This window comes from Ailuropoda melanoleuca, chromosome 2 (assembly GCF_002007445.2).
Source record: "Ailuropoda melanoleuca isolate Jingjing chromosome 2, ASM200744v2, whole genome shotgun sequence".
Taxonomy (NCBI): domain Eukaryota; kingdom Metazoa; phylum Chordata; class Mammalia; order Carnivora; family Ursidae; genus Ailuropoda; species Ailuropoda melanoleuca.
In genome coordinates this window covers 192,109,311-192,131,465 of record NC_048219.1, presented here as the reverse complement: position 1 = coordinate 192,131,465, position 22,155 = coordinate 192,109,311, and the positions used below count along the sequence as shown (strand labels likewise).

At 49.9% G+C, this 22,155-nt stretch overlaps 2 protein-coding genes across 4 annotated transcripts in view; both read right to left on the bottom strand.

Moving 5' to 3' along the window:
* EIF4E2 (eukaryotic translation initiation factor 4E family member 2) overlaps nucleotides 1-13,500 on the bottom strand; it is a 30,474-nt gene extending 16,974 nt beyond the window's left edge. Inside the window, exons 1-4 of one of the 3 annotated variants that reach the window (XM_011223353.3) lie at nucleotides 13,112-13,500; nucleotides 7,107-7,221; nucleotides 5,524-5,658; nucleotides 56-160 (exon numbers count right to left, since the gene is read on the bottom strand). In XM_011223353.3, coding sequence (XP_011221655.1) covers nucleotides 56-160; nucleotides 5,524-5,658; nucleotides 7,107-7,221; nucleotides 13,112-13,131 — 375 coding nt within the window. In that variant the 5' untranslated portion in view covers nucleotides 13,132-13,500. The remainder of the gene's footprint in view (nucleotides 1-55; nucleotides 161-5,523; nucleotides 5,659-7,106; nucleotides 7,222-13,111) is intronic. The other 2 variants (XM_011223354.3, XM_011223352.2) reach the window with 2 other exon arrangements.
* A 2,001-nt stretch (nucleotides 13,501-15,501) lies between these two features.
* Nucleotides 15,502-20,944, bottom strand: CHRNG (cholinergic receptor nicotinic gamma subunit). The gene is made up of 12 exons (XM_002917956.3): nucleotides 20,890-20,944; nucleotides 20,554-20,693; nucleotides 20,268-20,312; nucleotides 19,967-20,076; nucleotides 19,248-19,403; nucleotides 18,389-18,486; nucleotides 17,880-18,080; nucleotides 17,567-17,681; nucleotides 17,242-17,356; nucleotides 16,306-16,522; nucleotides 15,950-16,083; nucleotides 15,502-15,675 (listed from the first exon to the last, which is right to left on the bottom strand). The coding sequence occupies exons 1-12, from the start codon at nucleotides 20,942-20,944 to the stop codon at nucleotides 15,502-15,504; spliced, it is 1,560 nt and encodes a 519-aa protein (XP_002918002.1).
* Nucleotides 20,945-22,155: the final 1,211 nt, after the last annotated feature.

Below are 22,155 nucleotides of genomic sequence, written 5' to 3'. Positions count from 1 at the left end.
GCTAAAAAAAACCCCCAAACACTCAGAAAAGTAGTCTGAGGTCCTCTGTGCTTACCTCCCACATGGGTTTAATTCCTTCTTTGAAGAGATGGAAGTCACTGTGGCCTGTCAGGTCCCCGGGACGTACCATGTGGCTATAAAACCTCCAGAACTGCTCCACCTGTACAGAGATGGCCCCAAAGCACAAAAGACGTGTCTTTTCTTTTTCTCTGATAATGAGTATGACACTTAAGAGAAGAACATAAACATGGAAGACACTCCGCTAAGACTCTACTTTTTGGAGGATACATTTTCATTTGGGGAAGTATGTGCGAAGGAAGGCATGTTGTATGGGAAGTAGAAAAAATATAATATTGCTGATATAAGAATAAACTCTAGGTGAAAAATACCAGCCTCAGCCAGGAGCCCTAGTTATGGAAGCCCCAGGATAATCATTGCATGCTCTAAGAGGACCCTGTTTTACACAGTGGAACCCTTTCAATTTATTTATTTTTCTTTCTTTTTTTTTTTTTTAAAGATTTTATTTATTTATTCGACAGAGATAGAGACAGCCAGAGAGAGAGGGAACACAAAGCAGGGGGAGTGGGAGAGGAAGAAGCAGGCTCATAGCTGAAGAGCCTGATGTGGGGCTCTCCCATAACGCCGGGATCACGCCCTGAGCCGAAGGCAGACGCTTAACCGCTGTGCCACCCAGGCGCCCCTCAATTTATTTATTTTTCTTAAGTAGGCTCTATGCCCAACGTGGGGCTTGAACTCCTGACCCTGAGATTAAGAGTCTCACACTCAGGGCCCCTAGGTGGCTCAGTCCGTTAAGCATCTGCCTTTGGCTCAGGTCATGATCCCAGGGTCCTGGGATTGAGCCCCGCCTCAGGCTCCCTGCTCAGCCGAGGGCCTGCTTCTCCCTCTCCCTCTGCTGCTCCCCCTACTTGCTCTGTCAAGTGAGTAAATAAAATCTTAAAAAAAAAAAAAAAAAAAAAAAGAGTGTTGCACTCTACCGCCTGAGACAGCCAGGTATCCCAACACAGTGGAATTCTTTTAGTCTTGAGGTATATTAAGTGCCACATAACCTCAGCCTGAATGTATTTTTTTTTTTTAGAACCAAATCACTTTTTAAAAAATACTGTATTATTAACTATAGTCACATCCCCATGAAGTTTCATCACTTCTCAATCAAAGACTGTTTATTGGCAGATACAGCATTAACTACAATGAATACATTTTAGTTCTGTTTGGTTACTGAGCATAAGTGATAGGATCAACCACATGCATTACTACTCTAAACCACGGTGCCCTTGATAAAGCCGGGACAGCCAAAACCGACAGAACTCAGCCTCTCATATTTGGGGTTTAAGTCCCTCTTCTTAGCTAGAAAATTTATGTTTCTCCTTGCCTCTCCTTCACAATCCTGTTAGAAAACTAGACATATTTCTCTATCAGATGCATGCTTACTTCTTCTACTCAAGCTATTCCCGTCTCTCTCAGTAGTGCCAGGATAAAGAGACCTCGCTTCCCTAATCCTTTGTAACTCACAGGGGACACCTACAAAGTACCGGTTAGTGAAGAGGCACACTTTAGGAAGAAAGAAAAAACACGGAATAGTATGAAGACAGTTGGTATTTGCCAACACACCAATGAGGTGGCTCTAAACAGACACCCAGAAAGACGTTATAACATGTAGCTAAAAACAGGTATTGAGTAGACAGAGATTCAGATCATACTTCTAGATATGGATTATCCAGCAACTAAGAAGGAGACTTTACACTTTATGAAGCGGCTGTTCCCCCAGTTCCTCTAGAACAGGAACATGGGAACTGTCTCCTGTTATAAAGAAGTCAGGAACGAATGCCATTCATAGGATTCTGAAGCAGTGTCTCATCTCAACAACTGCTATGTTTAATCGTATACAGCAACTGGAGACAGTAAGTGGCCGTATGTATTAAATGAGCAATCCTTTTTCCACTCTGACACAGTGGGAAGAAACAAAATACACCCACTAGAACCTGTAGTTCATTGCAAATTAGGAATTGGGGGTTGGGGGTGTTTAGGGAGAAGTTTACCAGCCACCCCCAATTCCCCGATCAAGCATTGCTTTTTTAGCAGTTTGGTCTCTTCCAATTTTATAGCCAGACTACAGAATCTCATAGTCACAACCTTATATCCAAATCACAAGAGAGATGAAGTAAATAATTTGAGAAGTATTATTAGGCTTTAAAAGATTTTTTTCTTCCTTCTCTTTAGGCAATTTTGGTTTTTGAAACTCCTCACTGAAACCAAAAAATAAATGTTCAGACTCAGAATGTGAGCTGCACAAAAGACTTCAGAAATAATCTCGGGGCTCCTGGGTGGCTCAGTCGGTTGAGCGTCTGACTCTTGGTTCCAGCTCAGACTATGGTCTTGGGGTCCTGGGATCAAACCCTATATCAGCCTCTGTGCTCAGCAGGGAGTCTGCTTCTCCTCTCCCTCTCCCCCTCCCCCCTACTAGCACACTCTCTAAAATAAAATCTTTGAAAAAAGAAATAATCTCAACTACCTTCCTCATTTTATAGTTGAGAAAATAGTTTCAGAAGTGGCCCTGCCCTGAGGCTAGCACCACAGCAGAGAAGCCACGTGATCCCCAAGTCCACTGCTCTCCCATTTTAAGACACTGCCTTCTTAGTCACCCTGCCTTCAAGAACTTTTAAATATGGTCAAATATTAGGATTAAGGAGCATTGAGAAACACTGCTTTGGATTTGATAAAAGGTTCCACAATGTGATTACTTCTCTGTGAGGAACCTAATACTGTAAGATATTTCCTAATGCCTTGAATTACACTGACAGCCAACTTTAAACACTGTGGTCACACATCCATTGCGTCTGGAAGAATGACACCCCAGATGATGCTGATGCCAGAAGAAAAGAAAAGAGAGGCGCCTGGGTGGCTCAGTCGGTTAAGTGTTTGACTTTGGCTCGGATTGTGATCTTGGGGTCCTGGGATTGAGTCCTGCATATGGAGCCCCATGTTGGGCTCCCTGTTCAGTAGGGACTCTGCCTCTCCCTCTACCCCTCTCCCCCCAACTTGTGTGCACGCTAATAAAATAAAATCTTAAAAAAAGAAAAGAAAACCCTTTGTGCACAAGCTCAGTAAATCACATCTACCTTTCCTAAAAGGAAAGGAAACATGCTAGAAATATTCACAATTACCCCCAAATAACTAAACAGAAGCCTGAATGAAAACTCCTCTCCTTCTCCACCCTAGTTCAGTCTTCTCTGACCCTCTGAGTGCTCATCCAGTTGTTCAGAACATAATGGGCAGCTACCTTCCCTGTAATGTCTAACACTCCCAAATGGCAGGTCATCAACATTTTTGTGATAGATTCAGGAATGTTAGGAATGCACTGATATTTTCAAAAGTGTATTTCTATTATTCCCTTTACCAACAATTCTGTTCTTTTCATATCTCCTGTTCAAATTTTTAAGTTCAATTTTATATATACATATTTTAAGTTATTTATTTATTTTCTTAGTAATCTCTACACCTAATGTGGGGCTTGAACTCATAACCAGGAGATCAAGAGTCACAAGTTCTTCTGAATGAGCCAGCCAGGACTGCGTAAGTTTAATTTTAAGCCCATCTACTCCAAAGAGGCTTTCCCCAAATTGGAATTAATCCCTTCTTTCCTCTGAACTTCAAGAGCACTTTAGCCATGCCTTCCCTATAGCACTTCTCACAGTCTACCTGTATTAAAATCCCTGGGAATGACTTACTTCTCTAAGGGCAAGGTCTTAATTCATTTTAGAACTGTTAGTGAATTCATTCAACAAACATTTCTTTTTTTTTTTTTTTTTAAAGATTTTTTTTTTTTTTATTATTTATTCGACAGAGATAGAGACAGCCAGCGAGAGAGGGAACACAAGCAGGGGGAGAGGGAGAGGAAGAAGCAGGCTCATACCAGAGGAGCCTGACGTGGGGCTCGATCCCATAACGCCGGGATCACGCCCTGAGCCGAAGGCAGACGCTTAACCGCTGTGCCACCCAGGCGCCCCTCAACAAACATTTCTTGAACCAAATATGCGCCCAGTGCACAAGCTATTTTTAGTATTACAAAACAGTCTACATCTACCAGTAATAAGGGAGCACAGGCAGGCACCTGGCTGGCTCAGTTGGTGGAGCAACTCTTAATCTCAGGGTCGTGACTTTGAGCCCCATGCTGGGCATGGAGCCTACTTAAAAAAAAAAAAAAAAAGTAAATAAAAAATAAGGAAGCACAGACTAAAACAAATCCTTGCTTTGGGCTAAAATTATATCAACAACTCAGCAGAATAAACAGATAATCTGATTACCAGATATGTATATATACACATACACGCTGATTAGTAACAAATGGATAGTTTGCTAGAAATAACATTAAAAATATTGGAAACACTTGACTTGCACTTTGGTGTAATAGAGAGTGAATGAAAGAGTATGTATGGGCTTTGGAATGTAGCTTTTACAGCCTACCCAACCAGAGTTTTAATCCTGGCTCCTCCACTTCAAGTAGATTATGACTGACTTAACACTTTGATCAGATAGTTAACTCAAGTCTCACTTTCCTCGCTTGTAAAATACAGATAATATCACTGATCTAACAGGGTTATTATATGATCAAAGGAAATTACATCAAGTGCCTATTACTGTGTCTTTCTTCTTTACCAATTTATTGTAATGTTTACTGTCTGTTATACTTTCCTTTTCCAGTGTCCGCATTTTAAATGGGAAAAAACCTCCACAATTTCAAGTAAATAACAAATCCCGCATTTGATTCTGCCCAGAGATCAAATGTACAGCACATAGGAAGTGCATAAAAATTTTTGTTGAGCAAGACTGGTGTTAGTTGCAGATCGTTTTCAGGGTACACAAACCTAGCCACCTGTGAGGGAGATAAGACAGAGCGAGAGGGCTATTTCTGACTCTGACAGTACCTACAAAAACAATTATTAGGATTTCATTTTCTTTCTGAACGTAGGAAAAAGATGCTACTTTATGCACAGTTACTAACATATCCAAAACCCCAATAGGAGGTTCCTTTTTCTTTTTTTAAGTAAGTTTTATGCCTCCAAGATTAAGAGTCCCATGCTCTACCAGCCAGGTGACCCGTTAATAGGAGATTCTTAGTATGAGAGAAACTTCTGAATTTTACTCTTGACTTTACAGTCAAGCTTCATAAAAATAGATACAATGTATTATAAAATCTTTTATCCTCCATGACACTTTGCACGTAATAAGGACTCAATGCATACCTACTTAAACAAACCTGTAGTTTTATATCGTCCCCTTAGGTCAGTTTGACAATTCACATACTTCTTGATACCTATGTATGTTATCTATGGATGTCTAATGAGAAATCTAAGACGAGCAAGCCTAACCTTAGGGACTCAGGTCAGTCAAATAAGGAAACCAGAGTCCTAAATAGGTTACCAGGAAAGTAAATAAACACAATGAGGTAAGTATAGGCATGAATGTACTACCAAGGCTTACTACATTAAACCAGTAAGTACTTACAGAGGCAAAGGTGCCAATCTGTTTGATATTCTGTTCATAGCTCTGTGAGCTGGTGGGACGGCCAGGGGTTCTCCTGGAGTACCAGAAGGTGTAGTTGTACTGCAGGGGATGTTCTGCTGGTCCAGGAACAACAGCCTGTGAAGTAAAGGTGTATTAATCTGGGGCATTTTTCACATGATCTGAGACTGAGAAAACAATTTACAGTGTCACCCCTTACCACCTCCACAAAAAGGACACATCTTCAATTACCTGTAATATGCCCAAGAGTCCACTTAGTGGTTAACTAACTCTTTAGTGGTTAACGGACTCTAAGTTCCTATAACATTTTATTGGTGTTCTTATTTCTGTTTTCTATCTTAGGTATTTATGTTTATATCTTATCTCAGCCAAGTACTCCCAGGCCAGGTACTACCTCCTCTATGACCCTTTATCACTTACTGGCTAGTAACCTGGGCAAGGTGCCTAACCTGTTTGTGCCTCTGCTGCTTATCTCCAAAATGAAGAAAATAAAAATACCCATATCGTAGGGCTGCTGAGAGGATCACATAAATTCACAGATGTAAAGTGCTTAGCCCAGTGCCTGGCACATAGTAAGTGCTCAGTGTCAGCTACCATTATTATTGCTACTATTAAATGTAAGCCCCTTGATCTAGAGTTTCATTCACCTTTGTGCTCTTTTAGCATCTACAATGCTTGTATCTGGATAGTTCTCCACCTTGTGAGAGAAAAAATTGTTTTGATATTTCAAAAAAGAAATTGATCTGGGACACCCGGGTGGCTCAGTCGGTTAAGTGTCTGCCTTCAGCTCAGGTCATGATCCCAGAGTCCTGGGATCAAGTTCCCCATCAGGCTCCTTGCTCAGCGGGGAGCCTGCTTCTCCCTCTGCCTGCCATTCCCCCTGCTTGTGTGCACGCTCTCTCCCTGACAAATAAATAAATAAAATCTTAAAAAAAAAAAAAAGGAGAAGAAATTGATCCATCAATCTCTCATTCTCTAAATTTTCTCCTTTCTCAGTCACTTTCAGCTTAAAGAGTCTAAAATTTCAAGGGATGTGTAGGATTAAATACTCAGCAGCAGCTTATGAAGCAACAAATAGCCCTGTTAAACTCCAGGGTTACTCTCTCATGCTGGGAGAATGCTGGAAAGCAAGGCAACATCTCAAGATCCTGTGGCAAGGGAAAAGTTCTAACTCCCAACATGAATGCCAGTGATTCAACAATCTTTCTTTGAGAACAAAAGCAGATATTCCAAGGGCACCTGGGTGGTTCAGTCAGTTAAGCGTCTGACTCTTGATTTTGGCTCAGGTCATGATCTCAGGGTTAAGATCGAGCCCAGCACTGAGCTCCATATGCTCAGTGTGGAGTCTGTTTGCCCCTCTCCCTCTGCTCCTCCCCCTGCTTGATCACATGTGCACGTGCATTCTCTCTCTCAACTAAATAAACCCTTTCAAAAAAAAAAAAAAAAGCAGATATCCCAAAATAGGATGCCATCTAGTTAATCTGGCATCTTTAACGTAACAGATTCCACAAGATAACCACGTCTCAAGTCCAAAGGCAATTCTGTGTATATAGCACAAAACTCACCTTCCTCTTACTGCTGCCCTGACTCTTGTCTCGTTCCATTTTTTCCTTCTCACCATCTTTCTGTGTGCTGTTTTCTTCATTCTGATCATGGTCCCCACTGTCATCATCTTTCAATCTGAATGGGAAGGCAAAACAGTGTTAGGCCATGACTGAGCTGATTCTTGTCACCTCACAAAGCCACCAGGTCAAATGAACTACCATATAACCAACCCCAGGTCACTCAAAATACAGGCAATGAAATGTACAAGAGATGAGGGAAGAACAAGGGAGTGTAGAAAGGCAGTTAGGAGGAATTCCAAAAAAACATTGTCTGCCAGTTTTCTAACAGGCAAAGAAGCAAGAGGCAGTTTAAGGGACTGTTTTTTCGCCAAAAATAATGAATCAGTAATAAGAGTTTCTGGACTGTATAACTGCTCTGGCATTTCAAATGAAGTTTAAAAACTTACCTACCTCTCTCAACACTTCTAACCATCTCTTCTATCCTTCCCCACTGCCACTGCTTTAGCTCAGGTCCACTTCTCTGTCATCTCAGTTATCATAATAAATTCCTAAATGGTCTCCCTAACACAAATCATCTCCACCGTCTATCCATCCTCCACACAGCCACCAACATCTTTCTAAATCCAAATCTGAGGGGCGACAGGGTGGCAGTTAAGCATCTGACTCTTGGTTTCGGCTCAGGTCATGATCTTAGGGTCCTGTGGCTAAAACCCCTGATGAGCTGCGCATCGGGCTCCAAGTTTAGCGCAGAGTCTGCTTAAGACTCTCTCCCCCTCTGCCCCTCCCCCTGGCACTCACGTGTGCGCATGCACTCGCTCTCTCTCAAAATAAGTAAATAAATCTTAAAAAAAAAAATAACACAAATCCGATCATTTAACTTCCATGCCATCAACTTCCCTTGCCTTCTGATGCCCACCCTGCAGGATAAAGTACAATGAAATTTAAGATCCTCTAGAATCTGATGACTGCCTACTGATTTCCTCTTTCCTTCCCCATTTCCCAAAGCAACCTATAGTCCCACAGCTGTGCTACCTGCAAACACTACCCCTCAGCCCAATGTGCTATTCCTCCCATGTCTGTTTTTCCTATGAAATGGAGGGATCTCTCAGAACAGTCTTATTAATCTTTATATCTCCAGCACCGAGGACAAGATACTGCCCTAACACGCTGCACAAGATGTTGAATCAATGTTAAATGAAAAGAAAAAGAAATGACTGAAAGAAGGAATGAATGTCTTCCTGCCCGGTAAGACTGGTCAAATGTACGGTAGGTGCTATCCTTCTAGAAGCAGTGAAACTACCCTAAGGCTTTCAGGTACATCTAAATCTCACTGGATTCAGATAAAAAGATAAACAGAAGGTGAATTCACAAAGATAATAAGAATGCTATTTAGTTTAGAGCTGGAACATTAGCTTATCATGGATCTTCTCCAAAATCACCTTTGGCCCTAATGACTATCTAGTCAAATGGAATTAGGTCATTCTCAAGAAAGGTACTAGAAATGCTCAAATAATAACAGAAGATATTACCTTATATACCTACAGAAACATATTGCAAAGCATTTTGCATTTTCTTTTGCCCATGAATTTCCAGGCCTAGCACATAAAAAGCACTCAATAAATAACAGAATGCACACACTAGCCATGCGTTGAGGTGCCTCTTCTGCTCATTTCACAGCCCTAGCTGCAGGATATATTCAGGTGCACCATGCCACAAATGACCCCATCCCCACCCTGGTCAAGGTATGACTACGAAGGGCACCTGAACAAAGGGTATTCCAGCCACGGGGCGCCTGGGTGGCACAGCGGTTAAAGCGTCTGCCTTCGGCTCAGGGCGTGATCCCAGCGTTGTGGGATTNTGCTCAAAATTATGTGTAGATTCCTTCCTTGGCTTTTTATCCAGAAGATGAAACATCACACAGATTCAGGAGCTGGGGCAATCATATGGGTCCCATATGAGAAGAGCCATGAGGGAAAGACAGTGAACAAGAGCAAAGCTGGTAGGGAGAAAGGGAATGGAGCAGAGAAAGTGGAGAGAAAAGTGGTTTTGTTTATGATGCTGCCATCTCACTGACTTAGTCTGACCTCCCTAGACTTCTGGGAGAACATTATTTGTGTTTATGATACTCCTTCCCCTTTATTAAACTTGAGTCGGTTTGGTTTACTTTCCTAAAGGAGCCTGTATAGCTCCAAGTCCCACATTTAGCAAGCCACTTACTGCGTTTATCAGACACTAGAGTGCCTGTCCCCAAGGACCTGAGTGAGGAGATGAGGTACACATACTTGGGCCTCAGCTTGGTACAAAGGTCCTGCTCTGTATGAGCCAGTATCACCTCCTGATTGGTCCCAACAAACTCCTTCCACTCTTGTGTTATCAACGTACTTGCAGTTTCCCCATCTTACCCCTCTGTTATGCTCATTGTGTGGTCTCTTCTTGGAGAGCCCCTCTTCCCTTATTTAACTTGTCCTTTAGGACTCTGGATGAGAGCCACTTTCTCTCAGAAATATTTCCTAATCTCTCCTGAGGCTGGATCAGGCTCCCCTCTTCTGAATTTCACCATATAAATGTTTGTACTTGTCTTAGCTGTAATGTCATGGCTAATTTTTTGGCTCCCAATCAAAAATCTCTCATGGTTTTTTATACTGAATAGGCCCAAGAAATTAATTCTCGTCTTTAGGGCACACTTCAGGACTCAAACCATTTCCCTCTCTTCTTACCTCCCATCCTCCATTATATCCTCTGGGGTCCCTTCCCTGTAAATCTTGAAGAGGGCCAGTCACCCCACATCTCTCATTTTACTAGCCCCAAGAAAAGCATAAGTTCCTTTCTTTGCTGCTAATCACGACTAGGAAACAGAAAAAGAATACCAAAAGTAATTACACCTGAGAAGAAACAGTGCCACTGAGATCCTTGGACCACACTTCCTGACTCCCTTCAGAGATAGTAAAAGGCAATTTTTTTTTTTTAAGATTTTATTATTTATTTGACACACACACAGAGAGAGAGAGGGAACACAAACAGGGGAACTGGGAGAGGGAGAAGTGGGCTCCCTACTCTGCACGACACAGGGCTCGATCTGGGATCATGACCTAAGCTGAAGGCAGACAACTGAGCCACCCAGGCGCCCCAGTAAAAGGAAATCCTAATGGACCTTCATCTTGTGTTATTTTTTGAGAGTGGAGCTAGCCAACTACCCTGCCCTCTAAGCCTATACTTAAGGCAAATCACTTGCATCCTATCTTCCAGAGGCTACTCTTCCCAGCTTGAAGCTGGATGTGAGTCAAGATACAATCAGGACTAAAAATCAGTGCTCCATAGACTCAGGAGGGCAATTAGCATCTCTAAGGCTATCCAGACTGAGTGGCTAGTCTAAGTCAGCTCGTCAAACTTCTGCCCAAGTTCGTCCTCATACTAACTAGACCGATTCCTTGAGGATAGGAACTTCGTCTAAGTCATCTTTACATGTTCAGCATCAGACAGAGGCAGACAACAAACATGTTTAATGAATGTGCTTCTAAAATCAAGGCAATAGGCGCGCCTGGGTGGCTCAGTTGGTTAAATGTCTGCCTTTGGCTCAGGTCATGATCTCAGGGTCCTGGGACACAGCTCCATGCGGGTCTCCCTGCTCAGAGGGGAGTCTGCTTCTTTCTCTCTCCTCCGCCTTTCCCCCCTGCTTGAGTGCACTCCCCCCCCCAAAAAAAACTTAAAAAATAAAATCAAAGCAGTCCAAGGCAGAGTAGGATGAGTGCCAAACAGGTGGTTCAGGCAATACTTTAAGAAAGGGCCAAAAGCTAGCAAAGAGAGAATAGTGACAAAATCAAAAATGGCATCTAGATCTGAAAACTAATCAGTTTGGGACCACAGAACAGTTAAAGCATCTTAGGGTTTTACATGTCAACAGGATCAATGGCAGTGGTAGCAATTATGGTCCTAGGTTACACTCACAGAAGTCGAACCCACAAAGTTGGGGGAGTTAGAGCTCCTCTTTAACCTGAGTTCATCAGATTACAGTACCCAGCTCCAGGCACTGGACTTTAGGATGCTGGCAAATTGGCACCAGTCCTAAGGAACCATGTGGTGAAGAGTATAGAAGCCAACACCTAACAACGGTCTAAAAACTGCAGATTTTTGGGGTGCCGGATGCGCTCAGTCAGAGGAGCTCTTAGTCTCGGGGTTGTGGGTTTGAGTCCCATGTTGGGTGTAGAGATTACTTAAAACAAATAAACTTCAAAACCAAGGGCAGAAGTGTGGTCTCTAATTGTTAATTTCAAATAAATGAAAGCTTTGATTTTTTTCCTGCCTAGTTAAGAAATGTTAAAAAATTCTGACTCAATATAAGGAATAGTTAATAATTACAACTAATTAAAAATGATCCATCTAGGTTAATTTTTGTCAAGAGGTACTTGAACCAAGGTTAAACAACAAACCTGGGTTTGAATTCCACCACATGGGCCTTCCTGTTTTTGTGGACAAGTTACCTGACCTCAGAGGACCTCATTTTCCTATCTGTAGAAGGAGGTAACATGATTCCCTTTGTAGGGTTGTTAGGAGTAGAAATAATATGTAAAAAGTATCTAGCAAGATGCCTGTGGAAGCCATTACTACCATTCTTAAATTAGTTTACTGCAGATCCCCAAATGATTTGGGCAGGACTGGCCTAGATGACCCATAAAGTGTCTTCCGAAGATGAAATTTTGATCTGTTCAATTCAGTGGAAGAAGGGATACAGGATTTGTAGAGAGCTCTACTGAAGGAGGACTTAGATCTGGGATTTGGTGCTGCAGAGATTTAAGATGAGGGGTATAAATGGGGTAGGGGGTGGGGGGACCGTGGCTGTTCCTACTGAGATGGGCTCAGCAAAGCAGCAGGCTGGGGAAGCGTTCAGCCAGACTTTTTCCAAGTCCCACTGAATTCTCAGAAACCAGGAAACATTCCTGAGGAGCTGCCTAGAGTGCTGGAATCCAGGACTCCTTATTTGCAAACCAGCACTCATTGTCCTGGAAAAACCCCAATTTCCCATCAGCAGCCAGTCACAACCTAAATAAACAGTGATGCCACTTATGTAATTTGATCCTTATCACACGCCCCTGCAGAAGCAGGGCATTAACCACTACCGTGGTTTAGATAACAATGGCCGGGCAAATCTTCTGTCAAATAACTGGTAAACTGGTGGGTCTGGGCCTGGAAATCTAGGTCTCTGGAGATCAGAGAGATTTACTATACTAGAAGAGAGATAAGAACATAATCTACCTCAAGATACAATCGCTAGGGGGAAACATGCAAAAATACTCTGCATTTCTTTTTTGCATTTCCAACTGATGCTGGAACTAGGAACAAGACAGGGTACACACGGAAGTGGAGACGGGGGGCTATGACAAGTGTGCTCGCTGGACAAGAAAACGAGCAGCTCCCGGTAAGTGTGTCGGAAGGGAAAAGAGGGAGGAGAAAGGAAGTAGGAAGGAGCCTGCGGAAGACGAGGAGCAGTCCGTAACTGAGCAGCCTCTGGGCGCAACAGCCACATTACCTCAGGACTGCATCTTCCCAACTCTCCGACCCGGGCTGTTACCGTCCCCACTCTGGAGATGACCTGAGGTGACCTGCCCTGGCTAGAGAGCGTGTGTGGAAAGCCGGATTCAGAGGCAGGGCAGCCAGACTGCGGAAACACCCAAAAACCGCCGCGGTCTCCGCCCCTCCACGCCGCTGGCCACCCGCACCCACCGGGGCGGGACGTCCAAAATTCTCCTTCCGGGCGTCACGGCCACCTCCGCCCCGGGACCCCGCGCTTCGCCCGCGGTCTGTACGATCCCGGCGTCTCCGGGACCCCTGCATCACGCCTCCCCAGCCCCCTCTTCTTCCCGGCCGGCCGCCTGGGACGGGGAGGCCCGCAGCCCAAGCCGGGGAGGGAGGACGGCGCCGGGGAGTTTCTCCGCCGCCAGCCCCGCTGGGGGAAGGCGCGGGGAACGGTTGGGGGAAGGGGCCCCGTGGGGCGGCCACGCGCCACTCACGCGTCGAACTTGTTGTTCATCCTCTCACAGCCGCCGTCGCCACTGCCTCACGGAGTGACTTCCGCTCCGCCGGGTCGCCCCTCCAGCTTAGGGCCCGGCTACTTCCGGCTGCGCAGGGCGCAGCGGAACGTCTGCGCGCTGGCCCGGTGTGGGGCGGGTATGCCGGGACGCCCGCCCTGGGCGGCTGCGCGGAGGCGCCGGGGCCCGGCAGCGGTGAGGGTCGCGGCTCTTGGCGCTAACCGGGTTCCTGTCGCGCGTCCGAGGGGGCGCCCCGACCCCCTCCCGCGGCGGCTCGGAGAAAGAGGCAGAGCCGCGTCGCTGACCTTGCGGGCTCTGGACTCACTGCTTGGTCCAAATCCCGACTCCACCCCCAGAGCGGGCTGCACGATCCTGGACTCTCTTTTAACCTCTCCGAGGTTGTTTCCTCTTGGGTACCGGCCACCCTGTTTTATAGTACCTGCCTCTTCGGGTTGCCGTGTGGATCGAACGGGATCATCAGTGTCAGGCGCTAGACATAGTCGCCCACAATACATGTAGTATTGTAAGTTTTTGCTTACTTCCGCCAGGAGTTAAACAGGTCATCTCCGCCCTTTGAGGCAATCAGAGAAGTTGAGAGACTCACCCCAGGTGACAAAGCTAGTGAGAAGCTTACAGGAACCACAGATGGGCCCCACCATCAACAAAGTGGCTTCCGGATCTAAATCCCGGCTCCCCACACGGGGCAGCGCGCACGTAAACTGGAGTTGATGAAGTGAACCTGCTGGTGATTGAACCCCAAAGCCAGCAACCCTGTACTTGGGGGAGGGTTATTTCCGGGGTCCTCTCGCCTCCCCCAGCAATGTCCCATTGTCAGGTCTTAGTGGCACTTTCACACTTTTGAATCACTTTCACCTGCCCCTTTGATCCTTTGATGAGGGTAGATAGGAACTGAAATCTGTACCCATATTTACAGATGAAAAAACAGAGGCTGGGGGGAGGCACAAATGACTTGCTCAAGTTGTCTTGTCACCAACAGAACTCAGGACCCAGACATACTCTCAAAGCAGGGCCTTGCCTCTCTCCCAGGAAGACCTCAGCTGGCCATCTTGTTTCCTAAGTGGGGCCAGAGGAGGCTGTTTAGGGTCTCCTCTCAGAAGGCAAAGCCCAGCAGTTCCTGTTACCTCCCAGCCTCTTTGCTGACCTCGTCCTTGTCTTAAGCACCCTTTGGTACCAGCGCAAATGCCCCAGCCTTTGAGAAGAGGGGTCTGTTTTCTGGGCCGTGGAATCTTTCTTGGAGTGTCTAAAATTTGGTTGGGAATTCTGGACTCCAAACTTTATTTAGCCACCAGTGTTCTGGGAAGCCCTTCTTACCCTGGGCCCCAATTTGCCCATCTGAAATGTGGGGGAATAGTGACTCTTGCTTGTCCATGATGACATGAGGAGCTCTTAATTCATGGAATCTTCTGTGATCAATGACAAAAAATGCATACGAATGGAAAGGTCACTGGTGCAGGTGACTATTGGGTGCTTATAATACCCAGAAGGCAGGGGAGAGAGATACCAGCTGGAGTGGGCTGTTGCCATTCTTTCAAGAGAACATTACCTGCTACTCTTCACATCTCTCTTGACCTCCCTCCTTTAGGAGCCTATGGGGAACTCGTAAAAAGGAAAGGAGGCCCAGGCCCGGAGGGATGGGACCTTGCCTAGTTGGGGACATCATACAAGACAGAGTCCCTAGGCCTTCAGAAGTGACAAGAGTAAGGGGTGCCTGGGTGGCTCAGTCAGTTAAGCATCTGCCTTCTGGCTCAGGTCATGATCCCAGGGTCCTGGGGTCGAGCCCCATGTCAGGTTTCCTACTCAGTGGGGAGTCTGCTTCTCCCTCTCCCTCTGCTTGCTCTCTTGAGCACACTCTCTCTCTCTAATGAATAAATAAAATCTTAAAAAAAAATTATGGGAGTTGCTAATGCTTTGCTGAAGTGAGGATTGCCAGGACTAGCTAACCAGTGCCATGTGGATGCTGATCCCAACGGCACACCCTGCCCACAGCCATTCTCAACCACTCTAGGACTCCAGCTCCGTCTCTTTATTTCCCATGCTTTTTTTTTTTTTTTAAAGATTTATTTCTTTATTAGACAGAGACAGCCAGCGAGAGGGAACACAAGCAGGGGGAGTGGGAGAGGAAGAAGCAGGCTCCCAGCGGAGGAGCCCGATGTGGGGCCCGATCCCATAACGCCAGGATCATGCCCTGAGCCGAAGGCAGACGCTCAACCGACTGCGCCACCCATGCTTTTCTCAGGGCCAGCTGGCTCACATGGCCCTGAAGGGCACTTCCCAAGAAAGCACACTCGTGACCTCAGAGAACACAGCTGATAAGACTCCACATGTCTAGCAGCCGTTGGTAGTTGATTGGCTCAGTCAGGTGAGGGCAGGTAGGAGCGGGGGTCTCCAGGGAATGGCAGAGCGGGCACCTGGTTGTAGTGGGCCATGAGGAAGATGCCAGCGGTGCCACAGACAAAAAGCGAGAGCATGGCCAAGAAGCAGACACGGTCCAGCACTCGGCCCACCAAGAACCACTCCTCACTCCCCTGGGGGTGGGAGGCAGGGTGTGGGATGACCAGCAGTGACACCAAGCCTGCCCTGGGTCATGGTGCCATTCTTAGTCATCCAGCAGGCCTCTATTCTCCATGGCCTTGGGCTCTTCATGCCTACTTCCAGGCCTTAGCCTGGCTTCTGCCATAGTCCCCTGGCCCTGATGTCCCAGTTCCACTTTTTCCATCCCATCACCCTGCCATGGCCACTCCGCTCATCTTGTTCCCATCTCAGGTCCAAGCCCCTCCCTAGGTACTCAATCCCCCTTACACTGTCAAAGTGACTTTGCTGGTGCCGGGCGAGGGCAATCAGGTTGCAGGCTTCCACACAGGCCTGGATGGCCGGGGCGGCCTGCTTCAGGCTGCCACACAACTCCTGACTCTGCCCTGGCTCTGGGCCTTTCTCTGGTGAGACAGGGTAAGGTTTGGGAATAGAGTGAAGAAGAAACAGTCTGAGAAGGTAGTTTCTCCTGAGCAACCCTAGCTTCTCTCTCTCCACCCCGGAAACCTACCCACACTCATCTGCTGGGCCTGGTGCTTTGGCGGACAGCTAGCCCTCCCCATCTGGAGTCCCTGGGAGGAGTGTCCCCAGTGTCATACCCCCACCTCACCCCCGCCCAGCCTCACCTAGCTTCTCCAGTGCTGCCCTCACCAGCCCATTGCGCTGCCGCTGCCGGAAGAGAAGTTCACTGCGAGGCAGGCAGAGGGCAATGTCCTCCCCGGCTGTGAGCGACCATCCAGAGGAGGAACCATTCTGTAGCCGGCGCCCGGTGTGTTGCACAGCCACTGGGGCCAGTGGGCGGACATGCATCCGCAGCAGCTGGGGCAAGAGCCGCAGGAACACCTGGAGAGAGAATTTTCTGGTGGGCTTCGCTGAGTAGCCAGCAGACTGGGCATGTGGGCGTCCAGGCTGGCTTCAGAGCAGAGGGTGAAGGTTGGCACGGAGGGCTCAAACCACCGGGGGCCCAGAGGCAGCAAACCACAGTCAGTGGCTTGACCCCAGTACAGCTCGGCTGTTCTGTGCTAGACACGGAGCCTGGGTCCTCCAACTTCTGTGCACATCAGCATCACCAGGGCACTTGCTACACAGGTTCCAGGGCCCCACCTCCGCTGCTCTGGCCCAGGATGCCTGAGGGGGGCCTGAGAATCTGCATTTGCAACAAGGGTCCCAGCTGACTGCTGCAGGTGGACTGCAGATCGTACAGACTCCGGAGTGAGACTGCCTGGGCAGAATCTTGCTTCTGCTTCCCAGCCAGGCAACCTTGGGTAAGCTACTGAATCTCTCCGCCCCTCTGCTTCCTCACTTGCAAAACGGAGGTGGGACCAATACCCACCTCATAGGAGTCTGATGATGATCGAATGCATTATGATGCAGAATGCACCTGCCACACACTAAGCACTCAGTATTAGATTAATGCACCGGGCGCATGCTTCAAGATACACACCGGGTAGGTTTATCGCTGAATGTGGCAGGTGAGTAGGGAAGGGGAAGAGGGTGGAGAGGAGAACGCATGTGAGTGGACTGGAGAGGAGGATGCTGGAGTGAGCAGAGAGGGGCCTTGCCTTTCGGACCCCGCGAGCCATGGAGTGTGTGTGGGGGGACCGCAAAGACACGTTGAGCACGACCACGGCATTCACGACAATGAGGATGGTCACCGCCAGGAGGAAGGTGAGGTACCTGCCGGGGTTGGGTAGGCAGGAGGTGGGGCTGGCCCTTTGGCACTTCATCTCCAGATGCACCCCACCCTTAGCAGCTGATTCCCCCCAATTCCTTAGGGTGAGGGGCTGGTATTGAGGGGGGTGGGGGTGGGAGTGGCAGGAAAGTAGTGCCCCGAGTTCCGGTGAAGTGGGGGAGGAGGTGGGTGGCAGGTGTGAGGGCCAGCCTTACTTGCTGATAAGTGGCACTGCCTGGGAGGTCTCGGGCACCTTCTTGGCCACGAGGAAGAGGAAGACAGTCTGGGCCAGGAGCACGTTGATGGCGACGGTACACTTCTGGCCACCCGCTACCCATAACCAAGAGGCCTTCAGAGCCGATCTCAACTTCACTGCCGTGGGGCACCTTCCCCACCCCACAAGGAGCCCAATGGCCCTGGTGCCCGGGACAGGTGGTGTTGTGTGGGCCGCCCCAACCCTGTGCCCTCCCAGCTAGTCCCTGTGTGGCCACCTGGGGCCAGGGCTCCCCTCGCACGGGCTCCAGGTACCCTTGGCAGGAAGGAAGTAGATGAGGATGGCGACCGAGGAGATGAGGACGCAGGGCACGATGATGTTGATGACATAGAAGAGGGGCTTGCGCTGGATAAGCAGGTAGAAGACCACCTTCTGGTGGCCCGCCTCCTCGGCCGGAGCCGCCACATCCAGCAGCATCTTGGCCGGCCGGTGCCGGATGGCCCACTCCCCATTCTCTGCGGGCAGCAGGCAGGGTGGGCACAGGGAGTGCAGGCCAGGCAGATCCCTGCAGCCCCTGTGACCTAGCTGCAGGGCGGCCGGCATGGGCCCAAAGAGCAGCGTCCAGGGAGACTGGATACCCGATCCCTCTCCCACCCAAACTGGAGACATTAGCATGGGCAAAGGAGAACTGTGCTGAGCCTTTAAAGATATATTTTTTATGGTTTACTGTAGTTTTCATCTTGAGTTACACGGGAAGGGGTCTGATCTTCGTCTGGCCCTGCCCTGGAGGCCAGGTCCCGCAGGGGTCCTGGGAGGAGGTTACCTGTGAAGGCCTCGGGGTCTATGAAAATCCACTCAATGGTCTGACCGTCTTCCTGGCTGAGCTGCAAGTTGATCTCATTGGTGCTGTAGGTCTGGGACCTGGGAGATGGGGAGGAAGGGGGATACATTTGAATGTGTGTAGAGCCACCGCTGAGGTCACGCAGACGATCATCTGAGGGCAACTGTGGGCAGCATTGCCTCTAAAAAGTGCAGCCAGGAATTCCCGGGAATTCTCCATAGAACCCTGGCCGTGAGATGGGGGGCGGGAAGGGGATTTGGGCTCCCTGGGGGTCAGGGAAGTTTTTGCGGAAGGGCCGGGAGGCGGCAGCTCAGTACCGTCACCAGATGTTAAGAGCCCAGGGGCCACTCCGTTCCTCCCTTCCACTGCCTCCGGAGCCAAGGGAGGGGCCAAGGGTTAGAACACAGAAAACACCGTCTGTCTCTGTCTGGTCTGTTTGTTAAGGAGGGTCTCCTTGTGAAAAGACCGCTCCTCTAAATTATGGGAAAACCCTCACACAGACCTCCATTCCCCCATTTCTGGATGAGGAGACTGAGACAGGCTCCTCCTCTCCATGGGGTGTGGGGTGACACTCGTGTGTGCCTCCTTGCTCACCCACCCCGGTCATTAATTCCTCCCTTGGGGCACAGGCAAGGAAACTGAGGCAGGGAAGGAGGATGAGCGAGGGGACTGTGGCTTAGCAGGGAGGGACGTGGGCCTCTTCGGGTGTCTGGGCCTGAGATGGGCACAGAGACCCCCCAAGAGACGGGGCCGGGCCCCTGGCGAGAAGCCTTATGTCCCTCCCAGCCAGACTCCTCTAAGGGCAGCTCCCTCCCCTCTCCCCCCCAGTAAATGGCCTCACTGGAAGACGAGGGAGCAGTTCTGCCAGTCGAAGGGGAAGTAGGTGACAGAGACCGGGCAGGCGGAGCGGAAGATGGCAGGTGGCAGCCAGTAGACGCAGCCATCGGGAGATACCAGCACGTTGCAGTAGAGGGCCACCTCGAACACGCCGTCCACGCTGCACACAGGCCAGGCCCCAAGGTTGGGGGCTCATGTCCCTGGCAGCCCCGGCTTGCCCGAGTCCCACACACTAGGCCAGCCCTTGCCCTGCGTGGATGCGGCCTGGGGACACCAGCCCCTCGTGGCCACAGGGTCCACTACCTCCCCGCCGGAGGGCCCCCCATCACACCCACCTGCAGGCTTCCTCTGCCCTGTCCCCTCACCACCAGGGCCTGGTCACAACGGTACTAACATCTCTTCAGCTGTTGCAAAGGGCTGGGGGCACCCGAGTGCAGCACTCTATGCCCAGTGACTCCTGACAGCTTCTGAGGAAGCCGCCCTCATCCCCAGGCCCGAGGAGGGCAGCAGCCCACCATAGGACCCGGCCCAGAGGAGATGGAGCCAGGCTGAGAATCAGGTCTGCCGGCCCCGCCCTATCCTCCCCAACAGCTGCTTCGGCCAGTGTTCCCCGCTCTGCACCTTCTGTTCACCCGTCCCTTTCCCCAGAGCGCCCTTGTCATACCGGGCCCTGCCCTTGTGTCCTTTTGTGCCCGCCTCACCCCTGCCTGCACCCCTCCTCACTTGTTCTCCAGCACGACATCCGGCCGCCACACCATGGTGGACGGCACCCTTAGCACCCACAGGCCTTCGTAGTCTTGTGGGTCCCAGCGCAGGCGATAATCACACCACTGCTGCAGGGGGAGTGGGGTTGCCAGGCCCTGCTCTCTGCCGAGTCACCCCCACGCCCACCCCCAGGAATAGGAGCCTAGCCCCAGGGGGTCGGAAGAGGCGGGGAGGGGGCGGGGGAAGGCAGGCAGCTCTAAGGGCCTTGGGACCTGAGGTTGGGGGCCCCAATAGAAAAGGACTTCAGGTGGCCTCTTACCATCTCTATCCAGACATTGGTGGTGAGGGCCTCCTCTCGCTCATTCTAGGGGTGCAGAACAGAGGGCTGAACCCCCATCACTTGCCCTCTCCAGATGTTGGGTGCTACAGGACCCCAGCCTCTTGGGCAGCCCTCATGGGAGTTTTCCAGCTCCCAGGCCACCCCCCTGTGGAGTACTTCCCCCTCCTGGCTGCTAGAGCCAGCCCCTGACTCTCCCCAGCAGGTCCCAGGGGCGGGGTACACTGGCCCTCTGTCTCCCCCGCTGTCCTGCAGGCCTGTGGCTCACCAGCGAGATGAGGTTGGTGAGGGTGAGCTTCAGGGTGACATTGACCACGTCCGAGTCGCGCTCAGCGGGCCTCAGGTGGGGGTCGTAGTTGTTCATCAGGTCCCCGAGCAGACGTTCCTCCTGGTTCCGGCCCTCAGCTCCTGCAACAGACAGCACTGAGCCTGTCTACATGGGCTTTGGGGCAGGGAGAGGGGGAGGCCACAAGAGGGTGTGATGTGGAGAAGTAGGGCGCTGGGCGTGGGGGCAGGCTTCAGGAACCCTCCAGACCCTCTGTCCCCTGAGGCCTTGGATCTCTCCTCCAGGCCTCCCCAGGCTCCTGATCCCCTGTGTCCACACCCAAGCAGACAGCCAGCAGCGGCAGGAGGAGCAGCAGTCCCTGGCCCCTGAGCATGGTGCCGCAGCCCTCTGCAGTGATGGGTGGGACGACAGCTCCCCAGCTCAGGGTAGAGAGATGTAGACTCTGGGTCTCATGTAACAGCCCATGCTCCCACCCCAGCCAGGCCAGCCCAGCCCCACCAGCTGTCTGACCACAGCACTGTCAGCTGTTCCAAGATGGACAAAATGCCAGGCTCAGGTTACCTGGGCTGGGGAGGGGACAGAGGGGCCCCATCTGCCCCAATAGAGACAGCCCGGCCTCCGTCCCCACTCTCTGATTCCACTATCCCAGCCGCTGTTCCTTCTGTCTGGGGAGCTGAAGACACAGCCAGCGACAGAGAGATGGGGGAGGGAGGGTGTGAGGAAGGGCCCTGAATTGGGCTCTCTCCTTCTATTTCCTCCAGGGGGTCAGGATTTGGGGAGGTATGGAGGCATGTTCTGTCCCTGAGTTTCTCTGTGACATGGTTGAGGACCACAAACCTGTCCCATCAGCCTAACATCTTCATGGGTTACTCCACTGGGCCAAGACCCTGGAGGTAAAGCCTGTGAGAGAGATACACTCTGTTCCGCAGGCTCTGATGCGTTAATGCCAATTAGGGTGCCCATTCGGGGTCCTCCCAGGCTCTGAGGCATGGCACACAGGCCTGGTCAGCTTTGAAGGAAGGAGGGCTGAAGAAGATCTGGAAGTTAGGGCTCTTGGGAACAGAACTACTCCTGAATAGGGGCCCCTCAGTGTGGCCTCGGTATTTCTTAAATTGTCTATAAACTTGGGCACCTGGGTGGCTCAGTCGGTTAAGCGTCTGCTTTTGGCTCAGGTCATGATCTAGGGGTCTGCTTCTCCCTCGCCCCTCCCCCGACATGCACGCGTGTGCATGCACACACTCTCTTTCTCAAAAAAATAAATAAATAAAATCTTAGAAAAAAATTCACAAACTTAGGGAGTCCCCAGCATGTAGCAGGCCCCAGACCCGGCAGACAGCGGGGGATTGCGAGGGAGGCAGGGGTAAGCCTGCGTGGTTCACAGGAAGTCACAGTTCAGTAGGGCAGGCAGATAAGGTCAAGGTTGTGGTCCTGAGAGAGTCAGGTGAGGGGACCCAGAAGGGCCAGAAAACACACTCCATCCACTTCCTAGTTTGAGGCCGGGTAAGGGTGGGGCTGAGGCTGGTCTAGGAGCTGAGCGCCCTGCTGCCAGCTGTGGCCATGGGCTCAGGCTATCTGTCTTTTGAC

Coding starts and splice junctions, on each gene's coding strand:
- CHRNG (XM_002917956.3), bottom strand. CDS start 20,944: ATGCTCAGGGGCCAGGGACTGCTGCTCCTCCTGCCGCTGCTGGCTGTC. Junction 17,682..17,879: donor CTACTTCCTTCCTGCCAAGG/GTACCTGGAGCC, acceptor GGTTATGGGTAG/CGGGTGGCCAGAAGTGTACC. Junction 16,523..17,241: donor TGGCTCGCGGGGTCCGAAAG/GCAAGGCCCCTC, acceptor TTCTCTCTCCAG/GTGTTCCTGCGGCTCTTGCC.